The 12,194-nt window shown below is 43.2% G+C and overlaps 1 protein-coding gene across 2 annotated transcripts; it reads right to left on the reverse strand.

Moving 5' to 3' along the window:
• Window positions 1–126: 126 nt before the first annotated feature.
• LOC117790443 (jmjC domain-containing histone demethylation protein 1) lies at window positions 127–12,125 on the reverse strand. Of its 2 annotated transcripts, none has more exons than XM_034629897.1 (6): window positions 12,043–12,125; window positions 10,329–10,626; window positions 7,194–7,354; window positions 5,721–7,114; window positions 3,783–4,531; window positions 127–3,367 (listed from the first exon to the last, which is right to left on the reverse strand). In XM_034629897.1, exons 2-6 carry the CDS (start codon window positions 10,491–10,493, stop codon window positions 1,622–1,624), a joined length of 4,215 nt encoding a protein of 1,404 aa, XP_034485788.1. In that variant the 5' UTR covers window positions 10,494–10,626; window positions 12,043–12,125; the 3' UTR covers window positions 127–1,621. The 2 variants fall into 2 exon arrangements, with proteins under 2 accessions (XP_034485788.1, XP_034485789.1); XM_034629898.1 differs by having other exon boundaries at window positions 12,003–12,125.
• Window positions 12,126–12,194: the final 69 nt, after the last annotated feature.

Here is a 12,194-nt window from a genome sequence, read left to right on the forward strand (position 1 = left end):
ATAATTATGTATGTATTGTAGGTGTACCATGTATAATTCTTAATTTGCTCACACAACTATTCATATATAATATATATATTTATTTTAGCCACGTTATCACTATGCTTATATTTTCTTTTCATTTCATTTGTTGCCATAAATGTGCCAGATTTTTGAGCTTCTACTGGGAATTGCGGGGGAATTACGAGCCATGGAACGGAGTCGGGGGGCGGACTTATCGATAGATTTAAAAGAGATTTGTATTTAGGTTTTAACTCTTATAATGCGTAATGGTTAAATAAATACACACAAATCAAATCAGTAGAAAACTAAACATATGCAGCAATACAAGAATTAAATAACACTAAGCTATTGTTAATTCCCTGCTCTAAGTATCTCTAGGTGCTATGTGTGCTATCTCTCTCTTTTTTCTCTCTCTACGAGATTGCCTATATATGTTAGTATGTATATGACACACTGATGCCTGGGGGAATGCTAAATACTTACGTATTCGTATCTATTTAAGTGTGCATGCATGTATATATATATATAATGTAAGTGTATCAACTATCACTTCATATTGACAAATATGTTATGCATATAAGAAACGACAAAAATATATATATACACATATGTATGTATCTATATTATCAGGATTCAATATTCGGCTACACCGAAATCTCTTAATACCCTTCGCATCTACTTTTAATATAATATTCCAGATCAGTTATGTGGCTGGTCAGATAAATTGCACGTATTTCGGATGCTGCCAAACATCCTCATAGGTCACTGATGCCACAAATGCGGACACTCAGACAAATCAAACAGCAAATTAAAAAGGCTCAAATATTCCTTAATCATGCAGAACAAAAAAAATAAGTGCAGATTTTTCAATGTCATCTTAAATTTTATCAAATAGATATTTACAAATTTCACATAAATTTCTATACGTTTTACTTCAAAATATCTCTGATATAGTTATCAAACCCCTTTACTAGCGATTGAAAAACCGGTCCTTAACGTTTTAAAAGTCAACTGTGCTCTATATATTTATGAAGGTAAAATTATTTAAACTTAAAGTGTACAAATAAATGTTTGTGCTGATTAAGGTAAGTAAATACACTTTTCTCTTTGCAACTTATGGACTTTAAAATTACAAGAAGGAGACTCAACAATAATTTTAAACTTTAGGAAATAACTTGATGGCTTAAAAAGTCACAATCTTTGAATAAAAGCGCCTTATCAGGATAAACATACGATTAAAAAGCATCGTATAAACGTCAGATTACTGCTATATATGCTATATAGTATCTTCTAACTGATGCGAAGGGCAAACTCTCATTTGACTGATGATAGAAACAGATATTCTTTGGTTTTGTAAACGGGCTATTAGTGCATCTTGTGGATACGAATTCCGACTGAGTTTTGGGAGGAGAATTGTGGCGAAATTGCAATTGGGAACAGAGCTTAAATTAAAGAGTGTTATTTTTAGTGCGTCTGTGACTTAAGAACTAAACGAGACAAGTGTTGTGTGTGTTTGTGTGTGTGATTGCCGCTGCTTTCTTCGTCGTCGTCGTCGAGGATTAAGGGGAGTAGAAGGCGGAGTGGGAGGAGGAGAAGCTGTTGCTGTTGTTGTCGATTCTCAGTCATGCCAGTTATTGGTCATCGAGAGGCGACGTCGCTCCACCAGTTTAATGTCCTTGACGCACAGATCATGCTTGGAATTGCTGGCAAAGCGTATTACGGACTGTGTGCTCACTTGTGGCACATGCCGCAAATCCAACCACACGAGACTCTCGCACTTGGACAGATGCTCCAATGAGTTCTCCGAGACCAAACGACATGCGCTCAAATTGAGCTCAGCAAGGCGACCAATTGCCGTTGGTGAGGTGCCAATTTGGGCAACGCCCGCGTCCGTAATCCGCTGGCACGATGAGAGATCCAAGTGTTTGAGATGTGGCAACGATTGCATTATGTAACGCACAGCCACATCCGAGATATCGGTGCCGGCGAGCTTCAACATCTTGAGGTCACGCAATCGCGTCTTGGAATCACTTAAGCCCGGACGCGAATCCTTTGGCGGCGACAGAATGTCCCGAATGGCGGCATCATTCAAGCCGCGCACAAAGCTCAAGTCGAGTATCTGAAGTGGGGGGCAGAGGCATGTGTGCAGCGCCAGCACCGCCTGTATGGGACAATTCTGCAGCGAGAGATTCTTCAGAGCCGGCAGACGGGCGACCAGCCAGGCCAATTGCCGTTTGGCCAACTGCGTCCAGTCCAATATCAAATGCTCCGGCTGCCGGCGCACAATTGCTGTCAAAAGGGATGCGGATATTTTGAGTTCGGCGCAATTCATGCGCTTCCAGAGATCGGGATCAACAGCAACATTGGACCATGCCTTGCACACCGAACAACATGTCACGAGCGTCTCATGGGGCAAGTAACGGAAGATGATCTTCAAGATGGTCGGATCCAATGCGAGATTATGTGAGCTACTGCTGCTGCTATTGTGATGCACGTGATGGTGCTGATGATGATGATGATGCGGCTGCTGCTGATGATGATGATGATTATTGTGGTGTCCATTGGCTCCATTGCTGGGCAGCGTAACGCCGCCAGTTGCAACTGTTCCCACTCCCGTGCCGGAGTTAGATCCATTATTGATGCCATTGCTGGCGCCATTGCTAACACCTGATCCGCCCACAGAAGAGGAGCCCGTTGTTGGCATCGGACGCACCACATACTGTGGCTTCTTCAGCACACGTGTCGATGAATTGAGCATCTGTTGTGCCAGCTGGGAGCGTATTGAGTTCTTCTTGCGTGAACCACCACCACCACCACCGGCACCGCCAGCACCACCACCGTGTCCAGTGGCTGTTGCATTTGCACCACCACCTCCACCAGCTCCGCCTCCTCCTGCGGTGCCACACTCCATGGAACTGGAGCAGGGGGCATCGTTACTCTCCTGCATGCTGCTGCTAACACTGGTGCCATCATCGCTCTTGCGACGCTTCACCTTGTCACCCATGAGACCATGATGATGATGATGATGATGATGATGACCAGCTGCTGCATTCGGCGATATTCCTGGCGAGGGAGTGTCACAGCTGTTGTTGCGCTCCGTCTTCACCTCCAGCTGATGATGACGCTTCAGGCCGTGCTTCCAGTGTGTCGTATGCATGCCACTGCTGCCCGTCTCCATTTCCGATTCGCTGGTAAACACAAAGTCATTATATTGTCCCACCGGTGGTGGTAACAAATTTCCTCCTCCACCTGATGCAGAGCCTCCACCTCCGGCAGTGTCGTGACCCTCACCAGCATTGTTGCCATGCGACACCGAAACGCGTCGTACTTCCGATGACTTTTGACGTGCTCGGAAATGCCGTGGCTGCAAAATATACGAGAGGAAAATCAATTATTTTAAAGGAAATTCAATTGCACTTTCATTAACATTGCTATGTTATGCTAAAAGAACCAACAGCACGCTGCTAATAACATTCGCATATAAAGAAAGAGCATTTCAAGCGCTGTTAATAACATTCGCATATAAAGAGAGAGAGGACTTCAAGCGCTGTTAATAGCATAATAACGTGAGCATAGCCAATTAAAGACACTTGCTCACTGTTCATAACATTTAATGGTAAATTTAACAGCTGCTGCAATTTGTACAACTGCACCAAAACTGGGTACATAATTTACTTGCTGTTACAATAAATAGCTTGAGTCATGCAGTCTGTAATGATTACAGCTAATAAAGCAATGTTATTAACATTTGGATGTCTGATGATGTTAATGTTACTCACTTTGTAGTCATAGTTTTTGCCAGAGCGACAGCAACTGGGACACTCCCAGCTATTGGGTAGATCCTCATTGACAATACCCTTGGCATCGGCTGCATCCTCGGTGCCATCCAGCTGCGAGAGAGCGCAGTCGGGATGGGCAATCTCATAGCAAACGGAGCACTCCATCAACGCGGAGGGACCTTCGAGTGAGGCGAGTTGTTTGGTTTGTGGCGACACTGGCGTCTGTCGCCAACCATCCAAATGACAGTAGACACACTGTGCCGTCACTGGGAGCATCGGCGACAGGCATTGTCGCATCATGCACGTCTGTTTGGCACGCCCGGGACCACCGAACTTCACCATGTCCATGCAGAAGGGGCAGGTGCCACAATCGGAGCGTTGACATGCCGCACAATTCTTGCAACGCGTTCGCCGTCGCCTCGGCTGTCCAGTTCCCGTCAAATGTGGTGACAACTTGGCACCAGCTTCACCTGGCGACGGACAATTGTCCAGATTGGCAGCCATGCCACTGCCACTTCCACTGCCTGCGGCATCCACAAAACCAGAGCCGGAGCTCGAACTGGAGCATGTGGCAATCACACTGACAGCATTCGGATTGCCAACATTTGTGGGACTGTTGCTGTTGTTGTTGCTACTGTTGTTGTTGCAGTTGCTGCTGCTGCTGGCGGCAGCTGCCACAGCATTTGCCAGGTGCATCTTCTTTGGCGGACGATACTTAAGTGTGTCCGTGGGCAGCACAAACGTGGCTTCTGTGGAACCAAGAGGCGAAGGGTTAATAACGCAATCTACGGCACAACAATAATTAATAAGAGCTTGGATAGGTAATTAAATTAAAACAATATATATATATATATATGTATCTTTCTTTTTGGTGGAGTTTTTTCAACAATAAACAATTATTTAATGTTTCCAACAAATTATTGGTTGTCTTCTGTATTATAAGGAAGGAACCTATTTTTTTCTCAGCAACAGCGTCTCTATGGCAGCTATATAACATAGTGCACCGATTAAAACCAAATTTGATTGATTTATATAAATATATTTTTAAAAACAAAAAAACTTTTTCATACTAAAATATGATTTTCGACTGAGCATTTCTATGGCAGCTATATGATATAGTGGTCCGATTGGAACCAAATTTGGTCAGGATGTATAATACCAGCCTAGATGTATATTGTGCTAGATTGGTTGAGATAACTTAAAACATCAAGAAGTTTTTCATACAAAAATTTATTTTCAAACTATCTTTCTTATTGCAGCTATATAATATAGAGATCCGATCCTCAAATAAAAACCTACATACCAAGTTTTAAGTCTCTAGCTGTTATAGTCTCTGAGATCGACGCGTTCAAACAGACGAACAGACAGACAGACAGACGGACATGGCTAAATCAACTCGGCGGTTGATCCTGAGCAAGAATATATATACTTTATGGGGTCTGCCACGCCCCCTTCTGTCTGTTACATTCACTCTGCTAAACATATAATTCCCTTTTTGCACATATTTAATGGGCACAGGGTATAAAAAGATTAGTTTCCAATTCCAATTTGACCCACCCTATGTTATGTTAAATTTTCGCTATATATTTAAAAATTACTATAAATTTAAGTTTGGCTTATCTCGATAATATAAAACACGTACACTCATATCTGTAAATATATTTGTTTCTTAACATTTTAAAATGTCTAAATATTTAAATTTTGTACCAAATGCAAGTCTTTTACCGAAATCGGAACGTACCGAAACTAAAAATGGAACCACTATTTGTTTCGGTTTGTATTCGCTGATTTTATTTGCTTAAATTTTATCTCAACTAATTTGAATTTTTTGAATTTTAGTTGATTTTTTTAATAAATTTAGAAATAAAATTTAGTTAATTTTTTAATATATTTTTTCTGCCAGTAAAATTGTAGCTGAAATGTTTGAATTGGACTCACCTGGTTGCGTTCCATGTGCAGTTGAGGTGCCATTCTCCAGCTGCTCCTTCTTGAGCACTCCATTGCTATACTCCACACCTGGTCCGCTGTTGTTGTAACTGTTGTTATTGTTGTTGCCAGTGTTGTTGCTGTTGCTGTTGCTAGTGGGCAGAGCATCAGATTCGGCCTCCCTGGCGGCCTCCAGTTGCTGTTGCTCCCGTATGACCTCAGCATTCTTGCGTGCAATCTCCTGTTTGATCTCCTGCTTGACCCGCGTCCGATCGTACAGTTGAAATTGTTGCGGATGCTCGGTGGCGGGCCGGAGCACGGACATGCCAGTTACAGCCATGTCCTGTTGATCCTTGCAATGCCGTTCGACCAATGTGCGCACATCCTTGATCAGCGCAACGGGATCGAGCACCAGACTTGGTACATTCTTCTTTTGTGGCTGCAAATCGTACAGATACATGACAATCTCCTTGAGACCAAATAGCTCATAGTGTGTGAGATGAGTGTGTGGACGGGCGGCCATTTCAGCCTCACTGGCCGATGGTTCACCATCCAGATGCGAGTGTCCCAGCAGTGTGTACACATATCGGGCAAGGACATACCACAGCATCTCCGTGAAGAAGGGATAACGAAACTTTTGCGGCACCTTTGTATTGTCCTCCACACTTGCCGTCTTCAATTGCTTGACAATGCCAAAGGAGTGCAGAAAATTGCCGCCAAAGACAAGGGATTGGGTGGGTGTATAGACGGCATGTATCCAGCCGGTGGGTATAAAGAACGTATTCCCAGCTGTCAGATAGACACGTGCACACTTCTCAACCGTATCGCCAAAGAAGACATCCGCCTGTTTGCCGGACAGCACCCATTTCTCGTACAGCTGCAGATTGCGATCGGTGGGTGGAATTAGCCAAAAGACCTTGCTACCCTTCAGTATGTGATACCACACGGATGTGCCACCGAAATCAATATGGAAATCTGTATAGCAATTCTTCACCGACATTAAACAATATTTTTGCACTTTGGGATACATCATGCCGCCGAGAAGATTTGTGCCCTCCTTTTGTGCATCCTTCAGTTGTTTGGGCCAAACAACATCGACCCAATCGATTTGTCGCACTATCTCTGGACTCTGGACAAAGTGATCGAGTCGTGTGTGCGAGAATTCCAATGATATAACATTCAGCAATCGATCCTTTTGTGGATTATCATAGTACTGTTGCCATTCCTTCATTGTCATTTGTAGATTCTTCTGTGTGTTGACATCCATGACATCCAAGAGGCGACGCGATCCAACGCATAATCTCACATCGTTCACTGTGAACTCTTGTGGATCTGGCATCCGTAATCCCAAGCCGCTTTTCTCCCTAAACAGCAACGGTATATTGAATCCGTGCTGCTGCAGGAAGCTGGAATTTATCGATGGATTGTTAGATTGTTAGATCAATCGATTGATAGTTATTCAATTTATTTTTTTTTTATACTTACGCGACTGTGAGATCGCTGCCGCGCATTTCCCGCACCATTCCAGCCTGTGCGAACTTGGAGGACTCGAGCTTTTCGGCAACACTGAAGCCGCGCGTCCCCTCCCCATCATCATCACCCAGTGTCCATTCCTCAAGGTAAAGTTTGCGCTGCTTGCGCTCGCGCTGTAACAGTGAAGAGAGTGGAAGAAACAGAGAGAGAGAGAGAGAGAGAAAGGGAACACATTAGTAAACGGCTTGCCGGGAGACGGAACATCGGATAAATGCCTAAAAATATACACAGAGGGCGGCGTCAACGCTGCTGCTTCTTGCGCAGCTAACGTCGCTGCTGCTGCTTTTGCTGATGCCATCAAATGAATCACAGTATATTGCTGGCTCATGCTCGCTCTATTCACCACAGCAGCAGCAGCAGCAGCAGGCTGTCACTCGTATTCACCACTACGACTAGCACTCTCTCACTGCCGCTCTTACTCTCGCGCACCTTTCGTCAGACGATTGGGGCTCGCCCCACTCGTTTAAAGTTCAACGTTTATATCATTTCGTTTTCATTCGCTCGCACGCCGCTGATGGCGACGCATTTGCTGGGCAGTCCGATGCGTTGCTGCGGCGTTTTTAGTCTCATGGTCGTATTTTTTCTGGTGATTTCGGCGGTAAAGCTAAACAACCACCACCCGGTCACAATTGATGAGTGCGCCTTGAGGGGCAGCAGCTTTTGCATGCACTTTGTAAAAGGGCAATTGGATTCGTGTTGTCGGCAGAGTCAGCTCCTGTTGCTGTCTCCTTTCTGTGCGCATGCACCGGCCTTGCACTTTGAATATTGTATGATTTGCATGCGTCTGAGTGTGAGTGTTTGTACATATGTGTGAGATGTTGCAGCGCCGGCTGGCGGGTGGTAGCCAAAACGACTGTTGCGTTTTATGCTCAACTCCATCATCTCATTAACAAGAACAACGACAACAACAACAACAAGAACAATTGCAAATGCAGATACATCTGTGCATGTGTGAGTGTGTGTATGTGTTTGTCTCCTGCTTTGAGTTATTTTCGCATTTCTGGCCGTGCTGTAAATCTCAGCTGTGGTGGACTTGTATCGAAAAAATCTATAAACGTAATATGCACATATAAGTATGTGTGTTTGCGCGTCTCTCTTTTTGTGGGCTGTCCTCATTTAGTTGCTTGTGTTTGTGCATTTGTGTGTGTTCTGTTTGTTTTATATCCTTTTTAAGCGACTTGTCTCTTTTCCCCCTGTGATCGCGTTCCACAAATGCAGAAACTTGTTTGGCGTGTTCTAAATGATTTTTTTTGTTCAATGGTGTTGTTTTTGTTGTTGTTCTTGTGTTGTTGTTGCTGTTGCTGTTGTCGGGGCAAGTAGGCAGAAAAAGCTTGTTTTGGCTGTCAAACGTCTGGCAACGCCAAAAGACAATCGACAGGTAGAAAAAACAAAAACAAAATAAAATAAATGACAACGCAGCATAAAAGTGCGTGTCTCTGTATCTGTGTGTGCGTGGCTGTGTGACTGTATTGGTGAGTAAAGACGGCAGTCAAGTGATTCGATATGTTGTTATTGTTATTGTTTTTGTTGTATTTGGTGTGGCGTCACCGCGTAACGTTAACCGGCTGCCAGATTGCCGTTCACGTAAGCTTAATGTATTCTATTAAGGTGCTAATTGCGAACGGCTGCCACTGTCAACTGCGGAAGGGGGTAAAGAAGGAGGGGGTGCCTTTTTAAAGCGGTGTGCTACAATTCGCTTTTGCTATGACAAGCATGCATACACACACACATACATATACACACACTGAATTAATAACAATCTGCGATAATTGTGCGTTACCAGCGGAATGCTCTGTGTGGACTCTGTTAGTCATTTCATTTAGTTATTCATTTTTCATAAGCTACAAAAGTTTCAACTTAAATTCGAGCTAGAGATGGGTGTGATGCGTGCTTTTAAATATCGTGCCAGCAAGTATCGTAAGACATAATTACAACTTGTGAGACTTTGATTTTGACTATATATTTTAAATGACATTCGTATTTATATATTTCATGTTTAATTAAGCCTACTTTTGCTAAATAGATAGATACCATATAATTGAACAAATAATAAATCTATTTAAATTCGCAAATATTTTGTAAATATTAAATACTATCCATAAACCGATTACAATCCGGAAATGTAGCGCTGTAAGCTCCTATCGCCGCATCTCTTTAAACTCTTCTCCTCTTTTCCTGCCTAAATGAGAGAGTGAGAGAGCAGCGTAGATTTAGATATGCGCTACTGAAATATTCATGAATGTGTATGTCTGTATGTGGATGTGGATGTGTATGACATTGCCAATGGACATAATGTGGCAGATGTGTGTGTGTGGGGGGGGGAGAGAATGGTGGTCACCAAGCCCATCAATTGTTGTTGGCCTGGCCAACGACGAGCAGCAACAGCTGCTGTCCCAATTTGGTGCTAATCAAATGCACAAGCCATGTGAATGTGAGATACAAAAGCACACACAAAAAGAAGTACTCAAATAATCACTAGAAATGTAGTGTGACCGTCAGCACACACACACACACTCACACGGTCACAAACACGTATGTAAATATGCTACGGCTGTTATCTGCAACGATACCAGCTTTACACACACACAGAGAACTCACACGCATATACAAATTATGAAAAGCAAATTGAAAACGAAATGCGAACAGCAACAACAAACAAAATGGCAAGAAACTGCTTTTGGTCATGCGGCGGGCATCAGTTGAGCTTGAGTGCTCAACGGGCGCAGTGTTGCTGCACGCTCTCTGTGCTTTAGTGAGTGAGCTTATATGCAAGAGAGTTAGTGTGAGTGCGAGTGCGAGTGTGACTGTGATTGTGTAGGAGAGGTAGAACTTGAGCTTGAGAGAGCGAGTGAGCGAGAGTGAGCGAGCGAGTGAGTGAGTGAGCGTGCATTTATTTATATAGATTGCTAATGATGATTTACGCTTGCCAATCACAATGACAACGACAATAATCGACTGTCGACAGTTAACGGCCTCCAATCGCTGTTCTAAGGGCTTATCAATTTTACTTCGTGTTGTTGTTGTTGTATCTCTTGTCAATATTAGTTAAATAAATACACATGTACATATGTAGGTTGATTTACTTACCAATTGCCGACGCTGCACACCTTTCGGATTCACATTGCCGCTGCCTGCAGTGACGCTGTTGCCGTTGCCGTTGCCATTGTTGGTGCTGTTACTGTTGCTGTTGTTGTTGTTGCTGCTACTGTTGTTGCTTTTGCCAGGCGACGACCCCGTTTCCGCGGTGGACATCGCCACAAAATCGGTTATATTTGCACTTGTACTTGTAGACGCTCTAATCAGAGCTGCTTTTTGATTACTATTAATATTATTATTGTTGTTGTTCTTCTTCTTCACTTTGCGTCGTTTCACTTTTAATTATTTGCTGTAATCAGACAGAAATCAACTTAAGGATGCATAAAGAAAACTTGCAGTCAGTGCACTTGTTTGTTTATGTTTATATATTTATTTCTCTTTCGCTATAACAGCGCGCACTAAAATACTAATTGCAGACAGCGTTTATTACTTCAGACAAATTGAGAAGCCAGCGAAAATGTACATACACACACACTCACACACACTTATATACAGATACAGAAGCGCACGCAAAGTTACGGGCGCTAAGAGCGCACTGCGGAGCACGCGTTTAACAGTTGTGTTCACTCCCACACACGACGAAGAAGACTAAACGAGCGACAGCGTCAGAGCCGCAAGCAGAGCGTGCAGCCAAGGCAAAACCGAATGGAATTCAACAGAGCTCTTGTTATTATGTGTAAAATTCACCACGATTCTGCCTGCCTGCTTGCTGCCTTGCCTGACTGCTTGACAGGCAACTAATGTGCTACGTCAGGGGCTTGGCTTCAATCTCGTTGGGGGTTTCGACTAGTGCCCACGTGTGTGCGCAGCTACGCCACTGTGCTGCTGCTGCTGCTATTATTTCACAGGTCAACGAAAAGAAAAAAACAGTGGTGTGCTCAGTCGCAGCGCAGCGTCGGGCTTGTTACCTGCTTGCATAAAATTATGCGGATGTGGGTTGCATCTATTTGACGTATTTTTTTTTGTCATACGACAGCAACAAAAAGCTTACTTATCACATTTCCCCTCCAGACGCGGACGCAAACGCACACACACATGCACACCCACATCTCGCGTATTTGTCATTTCACATTACTTTCCCATGAACTTGTAATAAATATTCTAAATTTGCACTTGAGCATTTCGTACCGAAAGATACGCGTTCGCTTTGTAGATACTTTTTGTGTTGCCTATCTTGCGTTTGTGTGTTTCATATTATTGTTGTCGTTGTTGTTTTTGTTGTTGTTGTTGGTGACTATACCTCTGGTTAGTTTTATTTTTTGTTCTGTGTAAGCGTCACCACGCGACACTGAGACTCTCAGCCGAAGCCGACACTATCGTTTCGGTTGCGCCTCTTTAGTTTTGCGTCTTCAAATTACATTCATTTTGCCTAATTATAATTAATAAATAAATATTCTGTCATGTACCTATGTACCTATATAAATATATATATAGGCATATACACAACGACCCGGCCGTACATATGTACATCATACATATGCCCCGCACTGTTCACATACACGCACACACATATCTACACTCGTTCATGTGCCATACATATGCATCATGCATGTATGTATGTATGTACTTATGTACATATGTGGCTTATAATTAATTAAATCTGTAAACAGTGGCACTCAATTTGTATAAACGTAACGTATCTACAGCTATAAATTCAATTTTTACACTTGGCCAAATTCGATGAGACGACAGATTATATTTTTACCCATTTTTAGCACTTATCGAAGTTTTTAATACGTAGTCGCAACACGTCCGCAAAACACACCCGCACCTGATGAAAAATGAACTGCTACTAAGTAGTGTGGCCCACTGTTGCCAACTTAGCTATTTTATAGCTAGCTCTGGCTATTTTCAGAG

Source organism: Drosophila innubila (genome assembly GCF_004354385.1).
Source record: "Drosophila innubila isolate TH190305 chromosome 3R unlocalized genomic scaffold, UK_Dinn_1.0 2_E_3R, whole genome shotgun sequence".
In the NCBI taxonomy this organism is placed as follows: Eukaryota; Metazoa; Arthropoda; class Insecta; order Diptera; family Drosophilidae; genus Drosophila; species Drosophila innubila.